Below are 20,520 nucleotides of genomic sequence, written 5' to 3'. Positions count from 1 at the left end.
AGACGGAATAAGTGCAGAGCAATGAAGCGCGCGGAACACGGGCGACCTGCTTTACCGACCGACAATGACAGCGAGGCGGACGATAGCGCTTTTGAATTCTCGCCGCGACGTCGCGCCACCGTATCGAGCCGTGGTCGATGCGCGGTGCGGTTGCGCGGGCTGCGGGCAGGAGACGCCATATTGAGAGAGGGTGTTGCGAGTGTCGATGTCGACCGAATGTGCGAGCTGCGGTGTTTACGCGGTTCCGGGTTGAAGGTTCCGTGATACGGGTTGCGCATCGATTCCGTGGCCGTTGCCTTGGTGCACGGTGCGTCGTGACACTTCGTGACGCGCGCGTGCCATCCGAGAGGCCGGGCGTAGCGGCCGCTGTCATGAGCGGTAGCGACGGCGAGGACGGTCGACGCGAAAAGAGCACCGCCGCCACCGCCACCACCACCACCACCACCACCATCGTCACTGGGGAAAGCGGCACGGTCGGAGCGATGGGCGACGACGGCGGTCCAACCGCGACGGCGATCAAGCGACGCTGCAACGACGCTGCCGTCGCCGTCGGCGGTAGCAACGAGTCCGCGTGGACGACGACGCCGCGCCGGGGCACGGACGCGCCGAGCGACCACGAGAGCGGGGACGCCCGCGTGTTCCCCGCGGTCGCGGACTACGATCCCACCGGGGTACGTCGTCCTCTCGTTTTCTGCGCGGTTTTGTTGTGCGAAAACCGAACGCGATGTATGGTCGAACAAATCTCATTTCAATAACATAATTCTTGTATAATTTAGAGAGCGTCGCTCGCCGAAATCTTTGTGAAAGATTCCACTGTTAACCTTTTTGGAGTAAAAAGTTTGCTCACATACACAGTCAGTTGTGACACTTTTCCCTGTTCGAGAATTTAATACATTGTTTATTAACGTTATAATTTTAATATCATATATGCATGTATGTGGGTATAGTATTGTCAGCCTGGAAAATAGTCGTCAGAGATATCTCTATGGAGTAGACCGATGCATAGATGTTTCTCTATGTTATGCCGCAGCAGTTTTCCTTGTGCCAGTTGTTGGCTGCGTTCTGCTGATACTCCGCTATCCTAGCAATCGTGAGCAGTCGCTCGTTTCCTCTCCTTTTAATCCATTGGGTCAAAGGAGAGGAAACGAGCGAAAACGAGCGACTGCTCACGATTGCTAGGCTAGCGGAGTATCGGCAGAACGCACCCATTCTGAAGTCCTAGCGGACTGAACCACGTTGTCAGTTATTACTGTTTCGCAGATACTTAAATGAAGCGACAGCTGACTAAATGAAACTTGTTAATAACAAAGAAAACTGTCTTGTTTATATAACAGAAATATATCACTATGTTGTTACAGTTTTTTCAAAACAATCATGATAATATATACTTGGTACACACTTTTGTGATATGAACAGATATGCATAGGCCCAATCTATTTAGTAATCTTCAGACTAAGAATTTCCAATAACAATTTTTCAATATTTACACCACAGAACAAAGATCTAGATTAATTTCACAAATTAAACGGTCAGCTCTTGCATCGCTACTTCACTTGCGCAAATTCCATCGCGTAAATAAGTTTATTGAATACTTATTCGTAGTGTGGGACGACCGATCAGCGCGTGATCGACGCATTTATCAGAGGCGCAAGAGCGGCCGATGAAGATCGACGCAAGTCGTCTCTAGTAAGCACCGACGCGCTTGCCAAACTGTACTCCTCTGCGGCAGCTATGGACGGTCAGTCACGTCTCGGAAAGGAGTCATGTTCCTGTGATAATACAGCTGACTACAAAGCTAAACGGTAAAGACAACAATTAGAATGTCATAACGAATGAGAAGGGGGGCGAGAATGCGGGTATTAATTGAAAGTGTCTTGCTTGTATGTGCAGAGATATGTTTAGAGAAGAGCTGCAGAAGGCTATGAACTTCCAAAATCTGTGGACAGAATTGAGGCAGTACATACGTAGCGACTTTAACGTCGCTCTAGAAACGGCTCATATATTTGAGTCGCTGCAATCTCGTGACAGATACACCACGGATATGCACAACACTGTTATCCAGTAAGAAACTTCTACATATTGAAGTTCTTTGCGCCATTATTGTTGAACCGGACCGTCGCGTAACAGTGTCTTTTGGTTACAGATTATGCAAAAGAGATTCCCATCAACTTTTCATGAGATTAGTGAGCCAGGCGCAAGAGTTTGTGATAGAAGTAAAAATCCGTTTATTCGCTCTTCTACACGATCGTAGCGTGAATTTAGCTGAAATTTTTCTCACTGGTTAGTACTACGTTTCGTAAGCAAAAACAATTTCAAAATATATATTATGATACAAGATTTATTTGGATTTTTCACGATATAGGTCTCTTGAATGACTACGACGCTCTCGTATCGACAGCACTTTTAATTTCTGAATTAGTAAAACCGTTAAAGAAGTGCCTCAACTTTAATTTGACGTGGGACTGCTTCATCAAAAAGTTATATCAGATTTATGTATATAATGACGCTTTAGTGCAAAACAATTTACCTACATTTATTGGCCAGGTAAAATGCTATATTTTCTGAAGAAATGTCCAGTGGCGTTTGCGACTTGGTAAATCTAAACGTGCGCGCATGAATTTGCAGCTGAGGAAACTTCTGCCGTTGAAAGGTTCCAAATATCAAGCTCTTGTTCATAGATATTTATCTTTCGACGATGAGATGACGAGAATCGGTAATTTGTGGCCTGAAACAGAGCCATGGATGGATAAATATAAGTAAGTTGAAGGATATTATGCTGTTTACATTATTATTTTGAACAACTCGGCGGAGTTGAATGGCGGAAGATAAAAAAATAGGGTTGTACAAGCAAAGTGTGGTTTTAGTGCAGAACAAGCCGTTCGTATGACGAGACTTAGACAAATTAGAGAAGCTTGGGAATTGTTCACGGCAACACGTAAATTTATGGAGCGCAGCATGTTAAACAAAACATCTGATATCGGAAAGTAAGATATGCACGTGTACCCAAAATTCTGAAAAAAACTTTTTTATGATTTTCTCTAATCTGTTGCGACCAATATTATTAGTGAAATGCAAGAGATCCACGGACAGTTTTCGTCGCTCATCGCACATACATCTGGAAGCGACAGTCCACCTCTAAGTCCCGTATTGGACTTTAGTTCGGATTCCATAGCTATGCCATCGAGCATAGAAATAGTTCAAATATTGTTAGATGATTGGAATAAAGCTCAGCATCAAAAGTTAGCGGACATAGCCGGGGCATTGACCGCGACCGAGGTGGATGCCGCTGGACAAGGTGATTCTAACTGTTATGATTATACACGTGCAACGTGTCAGTTGGCGCAATACGCTATCAGATCGGTGAGGTACGTCATACGAATACATGAAGAATTGTATATTTCGAGTTTTATTAACTTTTGTAACATGTTAAATGATCTGACTTGTTTTAGGACTCACAATGACATCTCTGGCGATACGGAGAATGGGCTTGAAAATGGAAAAGGATGCGAATGTTATACATGCAATGAAACTGGAATAGGCCATACGGTAAAGATATTACATTTCAAGTTTTATTAATTCATTGATGATCGTTGTTATATTTTTCCATATTTTTTTCAAGTCATATTCTTTTTTCAATTTATTAATGTAAAACTAAGTTAAGATATGTTATTTATACCATGTGTGCTTCTAACATCAGTCTGAGAATACAAATTTTTAGACCAAATAAAAATAATTATTATAATGTGTATAATTTTTTATTATGATTTTATTTTGTATAAAACTTTCCTTGAAAATAATTTACACTGACAGATGACAATACATTTTTTTTTGTAGGATACACATAAAGACGAAAATGTCGAAAAGGACGAGATAAATTCTTTTCCATCCCTTAGTAATGGGTTTCCAGGTAGGCAAATATAAATTAATAATGAAAAGAGGTGTCTCAGAAAGATAAAAAATAGATAAACGTGTTTTTAGAAATACCTGCAAGTTGTACAGCGACGCAAGTTAAGAAGAAACTAGATAATTTGAATGACGAGGACAAAAAGAAGAAAGAGCCGGGTACGCGTGATACTTTGCACAAATATACCGCCTCGAAAACACCCGAGTCGGAACCTTGTTTGTGTGTTTATCAACACGCGCAAGAAATAGCGGAAAGGAAAAAGGAAATTCTAGAAAGTCCGCCCTGTCCTTGTCTGTTGAATTCGAAACGCAAGTGGGACATATGCCCTTGCTTGCCTAAATGTAAGCGATTTAACAGATTTTTGTCGGATTTTTACTTAGCCAACCAATTAAAATTATGTCAATCGAATGATATAATGTATCGAAAAACAGCCATACCTGAAACGGTCGTACCGAATGGTCGTCCCAAAGCGACGTCACCGACTTCCGTTACAAAGGCTAATCCAGAGCCGAGCCAAAAACCTGCTGTAAAGACTGGTTCCACGCAATCTGCCCAAACCCAAACCCAAACGAGGCATTCTACAACGCAAACTCACAATCACAGCATGCATCAGGGTAGGTGAAAGTAGCGAGTCGTTCCTACGTCGCATAGTCGTTACGTCTCGATCTTAATCTTTTTTTCTGCGTCTCTATCACATTTATTATGTGCGCACGTTTGTGTACATCTTTTCTTCACGCAACCATAGGTAACACTCATTCGCACGCCCACGGACCGCTGCCGGATCTGACGAAAAGCACAGGTCCATGCTCTCACCCCAGACTTCGTCCACTTAATCATACACCGCATGCGTGCCACAAGCAAGCCAACGTCGAACATATCAAGAGAATGTCGTGTAACGATTGTTAGTAAACATATATTGTGTATATCCTCTAAAGATTTATTTATTATGTATGCTTACATTTTAATCTTGTATTTGTTTCAGTGAGTTCAGGAGATGGAGACTGTTCGGATTCAGGGAGCAGTCAAGGGGACTCGTGCTCCACTAGTAGTTCCGCGCAAAGAGATGCCAATGTGAGACACTGTGACTGTTGCTACTGTGAGGTCTTTGGTCACGGGATGGTGAGAGTTGGATCTTTTAAAAAATCGCGTTTATTCGACTCGAAGAAGTGGCGATTAATGAGCGCGTTATTTTTAGCCGTCGGTCGCGCCGGTGAGTCGAAACTATAAGGAAATGCGGGAACGATTGCGACAACTTCTGACGAAGAAAAAGGCGAAAAAGTGCAAGACCGTCGCAGCCGGTTGCAGCCCGCAGAAAAGTCCGTCGGAATCGTCGATTCCAAACGCCAACTCCGAAGCCAAAGCCGCGACAAATTCGATTCTTATATCAAATACTCCAATTTCGACGATGTCCACGGTCCAATACGATCAACGAGATCAGCGAGATTTGGAGGAATTGTTAGAGTTCATCGAAGGTAATCAAAGCGGGAAGAAAGACAACAAGAAAGCCGAAAAGAAAGCGAGGCAGAAACAACGAAAGGTTTGTTCAAGTACAAATTATACTACGCTATATTTCGTATTCAATTTTAGATTGTTTTATAATTATATGTTGATTCTTTTGACAGCTTGAAGAAAAATTAAAAAAGGACAGACAAGAAGCAGAAAGACAAAAGTTAATAGAATTACAAAAAAAGACACCAGAGGTGACGATCACTGTTGTCGACCCTCAAAAGCCCATACCTCAAAGATTATTGCCTCAATGTAATTTACCGGAAGTTTCCATTTTACCAACGTCGCCACCGGTATCTGTACCCACGATAAAACAGTTAAACAATAGAAAAAAAGATAAGCAAGAAGTTTGTAGCAATAATAGTAATAACTGCGGCAGTAATAGTATTACTAATTTGAGTAACAAGACGAAGACTGCGAATTCAAACGCAAAAAATAAGAGTATTAATAGCACGGAAAAGTGTGAAGTGCGGAATACGAATTCTAGCCAAGGGAATAAGAATAACGCGAAAAATGATAAAGTTGATAGCAATAAAGGCGGTAAGCCACCAGCAAGTATTAATAATATTACGTGTACGAAAAACGGTTCGAGTAATAATGCAAGTAAGTTAGCCAACGTCGATTTACTCGATAAGAAGTTGACGAAGAAGGAGAGGAAAAAATTAAAGAAGGAAATGAAGAAATTGGAAGAGGCGAAGGCAAGGGAGACCGAAAGTGCAGCACATACAGAATCTCAACCGCAAATAGTTACTATTAGGAGAGAAATAAATTCGAGCAGTGCTGAACCTACAGTCACGATCACGCTGAAAGGCCAAACCCCGGCCGAGGATAAGGTTTTATTTACGTTGGTGAATGGACAGACTAAAGAACCTTCTCACAAGTCGGAGCAAGAACAAAACCAAAGTAACAGTAGGAAAAAGAAAAAGGTCAAAGCGATTAACAATAGTAATCCCTTGCAACAGGGAAATAAGTTACAGCAATCGAATAATTCGAAGCAACAGACTCAAACTAAAGCCAACGACGGTAAGAATTTGAAGCAACAAGCGAATAACGACAAGTCGAAAAGTGGTAAACAGATGGACGAGAGGAAAGTCCAACAGCAGAGCGTCAACGAGGTCAAAAGTTCTAAATCGAAGAAAGATAAAAGAAATACAGAGAACAAGGAGAACGTGTTGCAACAGCAAAATACAGTGAACAAGGGTAAGAATCAACAAAACGCGACTAACAAGAAGCAGAATAAAGCGAGTACTCCTCCTCAGACGCCGGTGTCGCAGAAGCAGCAGCAGCAGCAGAACCAGAACCAGATTATAAGCGAATCCGCGATTAGTAAGAAAGCAAAGAAGCAGCAACAGCAGCAACAAGATAAAAATCCACAATCGAACACCAGTAAGAGCAATAAAAGTAATAATAACGCGAATAATAAGAGCGTATCGAGTAAGAGCGATTCTCAAAAGAGTAGTAATGTAAATAAAACGAATCAAACTACCGTAAGTAAACAACGTGCGCCCACGGAGGTCCAAAATACGTGTTCCGAACGAGTTGGTTCGCCGTCGCTTAGTAGCCAGTTTAAAGATATCGGGCCGAACTCCAAGATCAACATCGAAAATCTCAAGTTACCTCCGGGCATCACGATCACGAAGGTCGACGCGCCGCCGAAACCGCTCCCAATCAAAACGGCTCCTTTGCCGAAACCAGTGAATCCGCCCAAGCAAACTACTATCATCGCCGCGCCGATGAGCGGCGTTCAGTCGAGCTACGCGAGTCCGCAGGCAGGTGGAAATGTCATAGTGGTGGACACGGGCAAGCTCAAGCAAGATCTGCTGCCAAAAGCCAATGAAAAAGGTAAATTGATATTGGTATAGATAAACTGAGATAAAATTTCGTTGTGGATAAGAATTTAGTAGTCTTTATTCGAATTTGCGATATCTAAATATATTGAAATCTTCCAGAAAAGTAAATATATTTCTCTGTTTAGGAAATGAGTCTGAAAACAGAAACAATTGTGATAAATAAGAACAGATTTTTGTATCGTACTCCTTTTAATCTGAAAGCTTCTATTTTTATCTAGCACGATACTTGTATAATAAAAACAAACGAGTACGTGAAGAGTTGATAAAATTTTTCAAACAATTAAATTTATTAACAATCACTGGAATTATAGTTGCCTTCAAAAATCATAAATTTCTAAATGTGCTTTTTCAAAATAGAGAATGTTTTTCTTTAAGTTTCTGTTTGTACAATTCTTATTAGTGATTTAAACGAGTAATTTTTGGTTTTTTTTTTATATAGATTCCCAGCCTCAAAATACCACTACCGGTAAAAAGAAGAAGAAGAAAAATAAGAATTCAGCCAATTCGGGCAACACGGCGGCCCCGTCGCCGGTGCAAAATAGCGACACGTTCGTGAGCGACCACGCGATAGACGAGCCGGCGAGGATACTGCACAACCCCGGGACGAACATGGTGACCATCAGGAACCCGTCGTTCGGACCGATGAAGGTGCCGCCGACGCAACAGGCTGCGATCATTAAAGTTTCGGAGAACGGCATGGTGACGATCCGAAGTCCGGCTTTGCAGCAGGCGATCAATGCGGGCTTGACGTCACCACCTAAGCCGGATTACATAGTCAAGGGCGATCTATCGTCGGCGGGCAGAACGACGACGACCGATTGCGGTCAGCTGAGCGTGAAACACGCGAACGGCGTCATATCGTCGAGCCTGGCGGAATTGCGCAGCCGATTGAGCGCGCAGCCGGATTGCGCGTCGTCCTTGTCCGAGCTCGCCAACATCCAGATCAGCCAGATGACGAATGGCCAACCGATACCGGAGAACGGCATCAATCTCAAGGGTACCAGCGTCACCCTGACGAAGGTGAGACCCGAGGTAACGGGGAATATGGAGGATGCGCGGCAGGTATCGGCAAAATGCGCCGCGGCGAAGGAAGCGGCGATGAACGCCGCCTCGGCCAACAACAGCGGCGGCGGCGGTGGCGGTGGAAAGAGCAAGAAAAAGAAAAAACGCGGAAGCGGCACGGGGCAGTGCGGAGATGACTTGGACCTCGTTGGTGAGAAACAACAATAATCAGACTTTAACATGTAAATCTGCTTCTTTCATTTTGTTTGTTTTTCTTTAACACATTATACATTACACAAATACATTGTACAGGCACGCATTCTCCTCGGGTTGTTACTCACGCTTGCAACGGCTAGATCTTTCTTTCCTTTATGAAGGAAACTATCCATACGTATCTCTCTTGGAGGCTCGTAGGCTTATCGCACTAAGGATGATCTTTTTTTCCCCTTTTATTCCGTGCCGTCAGGAGAGAGCACTGCACCGCGTTAGGATGCCGCGTCGTCTGCTATATAGGTCAAAAGATATTTTTGAGACACCAAACCAAGTATTCTTGAATGAAAGAGAGAAAGAATGGAAAAGAGAAAAAGATACTTTCGAGAGTTGGCTACCGCGAATTTCTTGTGGCAATCGCTTTAAAAAGGCAAATGATCATCCTTCTCTTTTTTTTTCAGTTCCACGCGAGATTCGTTTCGACAATTCGAATCGCTTTGTTCTTTTCTTGAAAGCGCAAAGTTAAGTGTCTCTGGATTTAGGTGCGAATTCTTGGCGGTCCTTGTTTTCTTTTCCACTCGAATGCAGAACGCGAGGCAGTGTCGTCTCGATAAGACGCCGTACAAATGTATTAACCGAGAGCGCGTGACGATGGAAAGAGAGAGGGGGAGGGGGAGCATACACAATACAAGATTATTTCAAACCGGGGACCGAATACCGAAAATAATTTCACCGACGACTGTGGTGTGTACCGGGTATCTTTATTTTGATAAAACTACAATTAGGGGAACGTGTGATTATACCGGATTATTTAATTATAGTATATTGGATAATGAGAATGTTCCGAATTTATTCAAGTTATAATTGTCTAGTTTTTTTTTTTAATATATCAAGAATCTATTACAGTCTGAGAGATCTGACAGTATCGAATTATATCGGTATTATAATACTGTTATTATCGAAACGTTATCTGCATACCATTATGTACCGATATGGAATATTTATATTGAGATTAGTTTTCATTATATAAAATGACATAACAAAAGATACAATATGTAACATACACACATATATATATATACATACATATATATAACCGTGTATATGTGTATATAACCGAAAAATATACCGGTATATAATTGATATTTTTGTTATATCTTTTACAATCTCTGCTTTAAACGCGATCGACGGACGAAAAATAAATGGACAAATTGCTCGACTCCATTTATATTGACCATGACAATATAGGGATCGTCTCATTGAATGATACACGAATGTGATAGTATACTTAGTATACGATGTTTTTTTAATATGCTGATGACATTAAATAAATGAGCAAGCTACTTTTTTTCAATGTTATACTCTCTTTTCCCCTTTGTCGGAGCAGAAATACGTTTCCCGAAATGCTGCATGAGTATGGGTAGTCACACTCATTGTCTTTTCTTATTTTTCTTTTTCTCTTTCATTCAACATGTTAAAAATTACTTCATTGCCTTGCAATAAATGTAGAGAAGACAAGAACGAATTCCCCGGGACAAAACAATTTTTCGAGCAGTATCTTATTAATTGTAACAACGAAGAAAGTTAGGAAAGATTCAAATGAACATTAACAACTGTACTTGTAATGAGAGAGAAACATAATAATGATTCTGCGAGAGGAATTTGCAAACTCGACACGGATGTCTCACTGATTTTGTGTTGCTCCGCGAATGCATGGCCCATTATCTGGACGATATCCGAGATATTCGTCAAACACACGTTGACATAATTGTTCTTTTTTTCTCGTCTCTTTATACTTCTACCCATACCCACACAGTGGACAAGAGAGAGTGAGTGAGAGAGAGAGAGAGAGAGGGAGAGAGAGAGGGAGAGAGGGAGAGAAAAGTAATGCACAGCAGATTTTACCAATCATTGCCGCGCTCGCAGGCGGGCTGTCGGTGTATCCAGTATTCAGAACGTGTCTTTTACAGAGGTATTCACGCCCAAAGCTATAGAGAACGACGAGGAGATGGACGATGATGAACGCGAGCTGGAGGCCTTCAAGCGGTTCTGCCTGCAATCGGTGCCGCCGCTGCACAAGGAGAAGGTCAATCTGAATATCAAGGACATCGTGCTGAAGAAGAAATCATCGTCGTCCTCGTCGTCATCGTCCTCATCAACGTCGTCGTCATCTTCGTCGTCGTCGTCGTCATCGTCGGCGGCGGCGGCGGCGGCGGCAGCAGCGACCGCTGTAATAGCGGCCAATTGATTTGTATAATGATTCGCATAATGACTCGCATAATTCTGCGTTACCATCCGCATGCTCTCTGGCACGCGATTACTGCCATTTTTCGGTGATCCGACGCGCGGTCTAGAAGGCGATTGCATCGCAAACGACTCGCGTGTTTTTGTCGACATCGTCGTCGTCATCGATTCCAGGTTTTTACAGAAAGACAAGTATGTAATGCCTTTGTAGATGAATATTTAAATGTTAGCGTTATTAGAGCGAAGAAACGGAGGGTATAGGAGCTCTGACGACGGAATGATCGTATAACGATCGGACGGCGTCATTGTATATGTATATCGTTAAATGTAATTAGGGATGTAAGTTTTTCCTCACGTAACGACGAAGTTTCTCTCGCGAGAAGCGTCGTTTCGAAGCGTCGTCCTCCTGGAGGGGGTCAACGGCACTTGTAAAAATTTGATCTCGCCGGGCACTTTAGGGATATAAGGCACGGTTGTAAAGTTTAAATGCGACAATGTCCTCGCAGCTCTGCGAGGTCTCGCACCGGCGAAGGTCAGAGAACTCTTGCGCGACTCGACGCAGATACACACACACGGATGTGCGTGATGATAGACGGATGGACGTAGACATTGTCCTCTTCTTTTCTTTTCTTTTTTTTTTCCTTTCGATAAAAGTAGTTGCGCGTTTCTATCTACTTAGAGCGTCTATGTATCATCTTTATGTGTCTCTGTATCTACAATTCTATATTCTCCTTGTAGGAGTAGCCTGTAATCGTATAAGTAGTCTATACACTAGCATAGGACGCACACCGAAAAGGTTTATATATATATACATAAATTATATATATAAAATTCAAATGTACGTCACAATGTTTCTTATTGTATTGTAATTAAAGTACTTTTTTATACGGTAAACAAGACTAGTCGTGTGTGGGGCGACACAGTCCATTCTTTTCAGTGTATATAAACTTTATCCCCATATACACTCTTCGAAAAGAAAATAAGTACATTATACATATGTGTATATGTATATACACATTACTCCTATGCTACGTAACATTATTAGTTTATCACGTTTTCATTGTATCGGTTTCTTTCTAAAAAAAAATTGTTTATTCAAAAAGAATTTGAATTAGGATTAATAGGAATATTGTAATTAGACACTTTGAAAAAAATGTCCACGTTGCAAAAGTGCACGCGCGTCATAAATATTCTTTATCTAAATCTTTTTATTCGGCTTTTCCATTTCCCTATTCCTAACGACTTAAAATATAAATACATATAATATATTACTTTTTCGCTCAGGTACAAGAATTTAATACATGAAAATATCAATTTCTCTAGTTACCTTTTGAGCACATACCGATTATTGGTTACTACAAATTTTGATGTTTTACTACACCGTTAGATGTCTCGTAAGGATATTTTTATATTTTTATCTGAAAAACACGACAGCTTCGTCTTTCGCGGTAAAAGAAAAAGAAACGCAACATGGATTTTGTGGAGAATTCCGCGAGATGAGATGAAATAACTTCCAAGATGATTTCGTATAATAGCACATTAGTTTCTGGTTCGTATATCTTGAATCATCTCTTTATTAGCGTTCAAGCAACAGTCATATATATAATTACACTTAAAATGGATGATATAATAATTCCAACAATAAATAATAAAGTCTCCGAAGTCTCTTCGGATTCTATCCTAATCTTCTCTGAAACTGATTGTCCATTTTTACCAATTAATTTTAATCTCGATTTAATAAACTTATTTTTTTTTTACTTTTCGAAAAAGTTAAGTTAAATCGAAATTAAAATTAATCTATGTTGGTATAGAAACGGGCATGAAATTGGTTTCGCGCGAGTTCGCCGGTACAAATCGCAACCGGATTTGAGTTTCGTATGTATAATAAACATTCGTACACACACGCATTTCGGAGGAATCTCCGGGGGAATTAATTAACAATCCAGACGCTCTCTCTCCGCGCTCGTACGCGGTGGAGAGAGCGTCACGGGCGTCACGGACGAGAGCGATCGTTCGATCGATTGTATCGCCGGGGCGTGTTGCTTGAGCAACATATGCCGCAAGGATTGCGCCTCCTCCCGTAGGGTCACTATCTGCGCCTTCAGGATCGCGTTCTCGTGCTCCAGCATCGTCGCCCTTAGCGCGATCTGTGAAAAGAGGTAAACAGATGTTATACGAATTGAAAACGTCGAACTTGTTAGAGCGACTCGCCAGTGAATTCAATTTACATCGTCCGCTATAAAGATAGAGGTCCCCCTTTTTTGTGAAAGCCAGATTAAAATTTTTAATGACTTACTGGAGCTATAAGTTTTATTTTTAAATCATATAAAAAAATCTTTATTTTTTAAATTGATCTTTTATATTATAACGTCGGAATTTCTCGGCGCGAGTCGGATAGAATTTCACGGGGGCCGAATCCTCGAGCCTGTGAGGATCCTTTAAAATTTAGAATGAGGGCAGAATCAACTGATTAACTTGTCGAGTACAGTTAACTTTTGTTAATTGAGATTAATATAATTATGCTAATTTTTTGTCGTTTGATACACGAAGAGGAAGATTAAATTAGGAATTACGTTCGAAATTATCGCGAGCAATTGCGCCGATCGAATTAATCGCGATAATTAAGTCGCGGCTTTAAAATCGATATCTGTGCGCGTCATCCTTACGTGGTCCTCCCTGATCTTGCGGGCGTCCCGCGACTTCTTCGCCGCCTGGTTATTCCGCTTACGCCTCTCGTAATACTTCTCGTCCTTCTGCTCGTCCGGAATCGGTTTCTTCTCGCTTCTGGGTCTTCTGTGGAGAGCGGTCATGCCATTCGTAGTGACGAAGTGGCGGTTCATAGCACCTGTTTCGCCCACGCATAAAATAATAATAAAAATATACACATTATTATCATATATATGTGTTATCACAGAGACGGCAGGATTTTGTGTGGAAGAGAAAAAAAAATGCCCCGGGTGAGGATCGAACTCACGACCTTAAGATTATGAGACTTACGCGCTGCCTACTGCGCTACCGAGGCAGTTGACTCCCTCCTATTAATCGGTGAATAAATAGAAAAGCCCCTCTATGCGAATGGACGTATCGGAAGATTTATGTATGTATAAAGGGAGGATCAAACGTTAAAATATATAAAAGATCAGAGACTAGCTTACCTGTGGGGGAAGTTGAGAAGGATTGAGGCACGCTCAGGGATTGCATCAAGGGTGGCATCGTCGCTAGAAAGGGCGGCTGAAGCAGAGTCCCCGGCAGCGAGAGCGTCGCTGATAGGGAAGAGGACGTTAACGGCGAGGAATCCGCCGGCACGGAACTCGACAAAATATCCGGCTCGACGAAGCCGTAGTCCCGGGACGGGTACGCCTCGTACCTGCATAGATCTGCGAATAAAAACAGCAATTTAATTTTAATTCAATTCTAATTTAATTCTAATTTCATTCTAACAAAAACCGCGCATTCTATTGATCACATATCGGTTATTTTGTATTATAAAATTAAAAAAAAGAATTAAATTGCTGGGCGGCAAGGTTTATACGGTTTAGCGGCATCTCCACCGACCGCCCCTGTGGCCTAATGGATAAGGCATCGGTCTCCTAAACCGGGGATTGTGGGTTCGAGTCCCACCAGGGGTACATTTATAATTTTTTTTGGCATCATATATTTAAATAATATATCGTAAAAAATAAAGATAGAAATAACATTTCGTCGACGAGAGATTTTCATTATATAAAATTAATTTTACTACATGCAATAACACAAATATTATATATTTTTTTCCCGTACAATGTAACGCCCCATTATGTGATTCTTTGTTTAATATTTTCAATTTTTTATACAAATTAGTTCTCATGTAGGCGATAAAAGGTGTAATAAACACTCGCTTCTTCCCCCTCCCCTTTCTCTTCGCGATTAATTAGCTGCATGTGGAGCGCAGTTTGTTCGCTCGCTTGATCGATGCAAGATTTATTTGACACTTGGATACTTCGCCCCGGGGCGAAGTTGAAACTTTTACCCCGTCCGGCTATAACGTGCGCATGCTATACCGACGATGAAATATCGCGATCCGAAATGTCGTGATGATAAAATGCAACGACCACGTCGTGGTTCGTGCGAAACTGTGCAAGCGTTAGCGTTCGCGCGAATTTGCTCCACGGCTGTTAAAGCCAAGTCGTAAAATTCGTTCGGATGTTAAAACTGCTCGAACGCGCCAGTTACAATTTTAAGGGAAGAAAACACCGATATAATGGCGATGCCGCGAATAAGACGGCCGTTTGTAACGAGAATGCGTGCTCGCAAAAATCAAACCGACTTAACTAGGCAAACGAGAGTCTCGATAGCTTTTTTAATACTAATATGTATGCAAATAACAAATTATGTTGTAGCTTGTGATACGAACTATGGGACTCGCACACACATACGGATATTTTAAATTATAAAAATTATTATTATTATTATTTCTGACATTTTATATGAATTCGGAGTAATAAATTGTTTGGATTGCCCCGAGTTATTCCGAGAAATTGTTGAAATTTAATATAATAATACGCTTTTTTTATTAACAAAAATTATTCTAATGGTGTAAGCATCAATGAAAGAATACGAGAAAAAAAATTTGTGTAAAAAAAAACCTCCACCGTGACAATGTTTCACATTGCCGTGACCAGGATTCGAACCTGGGTTACTACGGCCACAACGTAGGGTCCTAACCACTAGACGATCACGGCTATCGGAGGACTTGGAAGAAGCTTGCAAAATATCATACATCAATCTAGATATCGGTCAACTTGCTCACTTGTGCATAACGGGGACCGACAAGCGACAAATAAAAGATATCGTGCGATATGTCTGAAATATTTATCTAGTGTAAAGTGTGTATTGACGCAAAAATAAAAGACTATATAATATAATATAATATATCACGTGCAAAGTCAAAATTTAGTAACACGCAGTACGAAATTGTGAAATTTCTATTAATTTTTTGTAAAATAAATTGGCGTTAGATATGTCTAACAGAAGAAAATAATATCGCGCGTCTCAAAAAAAATTTTGCAGAGATAATTATATGTATATATAAAATATGTCCATATACGTTTTTTTTTCTCTTGTGTAATCTCTGTTCGCATATATCAGAAAAATAATAAGAGGAATAATTGAGAAATAATTAGAAGGATAATTTTCGCATTGTTTTTCTACAAAAAATAAAATCGCGATTAAATTATACGACATTCTATAATAATCATATTTTATGTATGATTATTACATTATATATATGATTATATATGGGCAATTTTTCTCCATTTCTTCAAACTGAGGAATACCAAAAAAGTATCACTTTTCTGTAAAAAAAAAACTGCGAAAATTATCCTTCTAATTATTTTTTTTATTTTTCTTTTTATTATTTTTCTTATATGTACGAACTTACGAACAGATATTATACAAGACAAGAAAAAAATATATAGACATATTTTATGTATATAATTAAATTTTTTTCCAGAATTTCATATGCGATTTACGCACCTGAGTTCGGAGCGAAGAGGCTGTAACTCCGCAGAAGATGTAGCGCCGAGAATGCGCCAGAGACTGCGTTTCCGGTGCACAACGTCCTCGCATGGGAGTGCGAACTCATTTCTCGAAAGGTATCTCTCAATGCGCGGGGTCAAGGTGGATTTTACGCATCTCTTCGATCTTCGAACGGTGAGTTCTTTTAATAATACAGAAGAGAAGTACAGGCGTTATGAGACCTAGGTCGCAGACATTGCACATAAATGGACGGTCTTTAAAATCAGTCGAACCTTGAGGGTCGCTTCAGGCATAACTTGCGCCACAGTTGCCGACAATCACATCTTTCGTGAAATCGAAAGGTGCCATTCGGTGAACCGCACTCGATCACGACGAGGGAATCTCTTCTCAGAAACATGTGCATACTTGTTTGTCCGTTTTACGATACATGTCACTATTTATATGCGTATATTTTGCGTACAAAACTATTAAGATATATGAAGACGTTAAACGAAGTCGAAATAAATATAGAAAATTTTAACCCTTAAAGGCTACACTTCAAGTCTCAATCACTTTTAGACTACACTGTTCACATATGGACCTTGCAACTTTGATCGCGTACAACTCTGAGTCTAATCAATCAAATTTAAAAAAATTATATATAAAATAGGGGTAGAAAAGACCGAAGAATATAATAGGATTAGAAAAATTGCCAATAATTAATATTAAATTGTTCAAAAACATCAATATTTGAAGTGCACGCAACCATGAATAAGAGTTGAAAAGAAATAGACTCTAGGTCCATATACTATTTAGACTTTAATAGTCTTTTAGAATTAAACTCGACTCGTACATCATCGGTAAACTCTTCGTTGATGCAAAATTTCTTCGACGACGACTCGCATTACTGCCCGATTCCCTTTTCACTATTCATGCGCGTTTTTCGTACACATGCTCGAAGGCGTTATAATCTCGTCAACGGAATCTGAAACTGGACGTTTTGCTATCCTTCCGCATCCGACGTTCACTCGTCGCGTCGAAACAAATATTAAGAATTAATCCAAGTCGTCCGAAGATTACGATTGCGCGAGGATTCGAGCTTTTTTCACGAAAAAGCCTCGATCTCGCGTAACTCCCTGCGGCGGCTGTCGGAGCGGTCGGAAGTCGGACTAGCAGTTCGCCCCGACTATCCAGATACTTGCCTCATCCAGACGCGATAACGCGCCGCGTCACGTCACGTGTTGCAGCATCGCGGTATCACGTATACAGCACACACGGGAGTCACTTCGAATCGAACAACCCCGCCTCCGAGTGCATGCGCATTGTCACGTCGCCGGTTGATTCGTTGCCGGCGTCGATGCGATCGTCGGTCGTTGGTCAAGGCGAAATGCGGGCGCGGACCCTCCTGGCCAATCGCGACGTGTGCCAATCGTTTTCTCCTCTCCTTCGCCGTTTTATCACTGTGTTATCGCGAGGCCAATCTGCAATCCGCGGCAACATAATAGGTCACGTGAATGTGATGTGCGAAAGGACGCGCGCGTAGATAACCCCGCGACAAGAGACTCTGTATAACGTTCTCGTGCTCTTCAATATTTAATTGATATTAATGCGTTACTATTTATTTCGCTGTCGCGCCATTATCTACAGAAACGTTGCGAGGCGATCGAAAGTTGATCGAGTTTGTAATTAGTAAGGCTTCGCAGTTCGCTTTAAATATACATCCCATTCGAGCTCGAACTACGAAATATATTATTTTATTATAAATTGCAATTAACGTTTTAAACTAATTTATGTATCGAGCAAGCGGAAGGGAAAAGCGTTCTCGGAATATTCAGGTTCAGAAACTGTAGAGTTCATTTCGAATGTAAAACTGTACTTAAAATTGATTTCAGATTACAAATTTAGTTCGTAATGAAGGTACGCTGCTATAGCGCGATCTAAAATATTCATTGTCGCGAAAGAATAACGACCAGTACCGCAATTTCAGGTAACCGGAGAGATTCTGATCTGCCAATCATTATGCCTGGTATTATCTGCGATTCGTGTGGTTCATCGCTCGACGGTACACGTCGCGGCCTCGCGATGACTGATCGCCGACGCTTATCGCACATACACATCTTACACGGCCTCGATCTGTAATTCTTATGACATGCATAATTTTTTTAAGTCATTCGTCATTTACTTCTCATCGTGTGCACACTTCGTCGAATTTATTAATATGAAAAAAAAGAGGAGAGAGAGAGAGAGAGGAAATACGTTTATCGTAGCGTAAATTTTTCAAGAAGAGAGAAAAAACGGACGGCTAGCAGTAAAATGAAAATGGAAGTAGAGAGAGAAAAGGAGGAGAAGGAGCTTAAAAGTTCTAAGAATTACGAGTGCAGTTTAATTGTAAGAGAGAGAAACGACATCGCAGAGTGGTAGGGAAAAAAATCTTTCTCTAAATTCGTTCGGAGGTATAATACAGCGAACATCTGAAAATATGAGGAAAAATCACGAGAGATCGCGCCGCGAGGTCGAACCTCCGCGGCAAGTTTGATCGAATCGGTACGGAAATTCAGGAAACTTTCGCACGGGCGAGAGTTAACGCGATTCTTCAGTCGCTCTATTTTCAGAGAAATTACGATCTTCTTCCCTCGTCCTTCTGGGAGACCTCGGGCGGCGATGCAGGTGCGAGTCTTACACATGCGAAGGCGCGGAGAGGAAGGCGCGTTGTACGTACGTTATACACGCGCGCCTCCGCAATAGACCCGCCAACGTAGCATATATATATCGTATACGATACGTAGCCTAACGTTTGCCTTCTAATGTTGCCTCTGGGACAGTCAGCACCTGACACTTTCACGTTACCTACGTATAACGAATGTTTAATGCGCCGCCGGTAATTATTATGAAGTAAATTAGCTGGCGGCGCGTGCTAGATCGCTCCCCTCCCCTCTTGCTCCCTTCCATCGGTCTCCTCGCTCTCATTAATGTTGCAGCTCGCGGCCGTTCTGTAATTATCCTCTAGCCCGCGATTAACGGTCAAGAGATCGATTACTTTTGCCTCACGATTGTGTTCCGCGTCCTTTGACCTTCGCGATTGTAATTCCAATGTGCGTTATACACGCTCGCGCGATCGCGTTTATCTAGATTCTAGATAACTGATCGATAAGAACTTTTGAGAGACGTCCCGAAGTAACGTGAAGAGTGCCTTCCAGCTTTCTTTCGGACGTGTTTTAGGCTCTCGCGCGGTCAAAATCGCATTTTTCTGTCCGCACCGCGTGGCGAACGGACGTGCTCGAACGGAGAATCGTGCTAATCGTGCAACGGTGCGATGATATAGGCGATGATCGCGAGCGCGACTTTCGTTGTACACCTGCATAAATTCAACTCCATCGGGGCACGGGCACGCACGGGCGGGTTAAATAACGTCATTTAGTATCGTAATATCTAATTTACTGCAGCGGAAGGGAGCGACGAGCCTCAGGTGGAGAGACGGGCGAGGGCAAAGGGCGAGGCGAGGGACCACCGGGGAGGGACCCACGTGGTCGTGATCCCACGGCGCCGCGCAATTACAGGCGCCTTCGAAACAATCGTGTGTCCCTCTCATGCGAGTTCAGCGTGCACTGCGAGAAAAATTAAACGCATACGTTCGAGTAACGTGCCGCGTAGCTTCTGTCCATACTCTATATATATAAAATCCTTTGTACCTCGCGAGATTTATCCTATTTTGGAATCTAAATTCTCTCCTGCCAGGACATTCTCTCCTAGACGTCTGATTTTCTTTTCGTCGGGGACTGAAAAGTGCTCGCATTTTTTCTTCTCTTTTGTAAAATCTATTCTTGCGGGGAGAGATCGATCGAGCGTTATAAGCGCGCTTCTTGTCGCTCATCCGCTCGCGGATGTGCTCGTTACCATTATGTGGCTGGATTTACGCCGGATAACGGGCTTCCGCGCTTCCGCGCGCCCAGTCCTTGCTCGCGCGATCGGACCTGGTCGTGCGAACCCGAACACCTGTCGGCGACCACCAGGTAACGTGACATCACGTCACGTGATGAGCCGGCGAACTGGCGGACGCACCCCCGAGCCCACCCCCGACGACCCCGGCGGTAATCGGTCTAATCGACGTCCCCCCCTCCCCCATCTTCCTCCCCTCCCGGAGGTTCACGACGTACGTGCAGGACGTATCCTTCGTACATGCATCAGGAATTCGCGCGTGGCGATTTTTCATTTCGCCTATATAAGATCGTCTGCCGCTCAAAACTGTGCGCAGTCTTTTTCTTGGGACATTAACTATAATATCTTGAAAGACTATATATATACGTGTAA

At 42.0% G+C, this 20,520-nt stretch overlaps 2 protein-coding genes and 3 non-coding genes across 5 annotated transcripts; 2 read left to right on the top strand and 3 right to left on the bottom strand.

The window, feature by feature from the left end:
* Positions 1-153: 153 nt before the first annotated feature.
* On the top strand, positions 154-11,919 carry LOC139809056 (uncharacterized). Its single transcript, XM_071771663.1, has 18 exons — positions 154-671; positions 1,603-1,802; positions 1,891-2,061; positions 2,144-2,280; positions 2,363-2,544; positions 2,626-2,756; positions 2,865-2,984; positions 3,066-3,365; positions 3,450-3,546; positions 3,835-3,907; positions 3,979-4,245; positions 4,336-4,518; positions 4,650-4,805; positions 4,887-5,023; positions 5,100-5,441; positions 5,527-7,252; positions 7,700-8,473; positions 10,443-11,919. Exons 1-18 carry the CDS (start codon positions 372-374, stop codon positions 10,718-10,720), a joined length of 5,574 nt encoding a protein of 1,857 aa, XP_071627764.1. The 5' UTR covers positions 154-371; the 3' UTR covers positions 10,721-11,919.
* A 265-nt stretch (positions 11,920-12,184) lies between these two features.
* On the bottom strand, positions 12,185-17,497 carry LOC139809059 (uncharacterized). The gene is made up of 4 exons (XM_071771669.1): positions 16,231-17,497; positions 13,872-14,093; positions 13,383-13,561; positions 12,185-12,863 (listed from the first exon to the last, which is right to left on the bottom strand). Exons 1-4 carry the CDS (start codon positions 16,337-16,339, stop codon positions 12,651-12,653), a joined length of 723 nt encoding a protein of 240 aa, XP_071627770.1. The 5' UTR covers positions 16,340-17,497; the 3' UTR covers positions 12,185-12,650.
* On the bottom strand, positions 13,666-13,738 carry Trnam-cau (transfer RNA methionine (anticodon CAU)). Its single transcript has one exon. It is a non-coding gene; the product is annotated as a tRNA-Met (tRNA).
* Trnar-ccu (transfer RNA arginine (anticodon CCU)) lies at positions 14,273-14,345 on the top strand. Its single transcript has one exon. It is a non-coding gene; the product is annotated as a tRNA-Arg (tRNA).
* On the bottom strand, positions 15,366-15,437 carry Trnah-gug (transfer RNA histidin (anticodon GUG)). The gene has a single exon. It is a non-coding gene; the product is annotated as a tRNA-His (tRNA).
* Positions 17,498-20,520: the final 3,023 nt, after the last annotated feature.

Source organism: Temnothorax longispinosus, chromosome 2, assembly GCF_030848805.1.
Source record: "Temnothorax longispinosus isolate EJ_2023e chromosome 2, Tlon_JGU_v1, whole genome shotgun sequence".
In the NCBI taxonomy this organism is placed as follows: Eukaryota; Metazoa; Arthropoda; class Insecta; order Hymenoptera; family Formicidae; genus Temnothorax; species Temnothorax longispinosus.
This window is presented reverse-complemented; position numbering and strand designations above follow the sequence as displayed.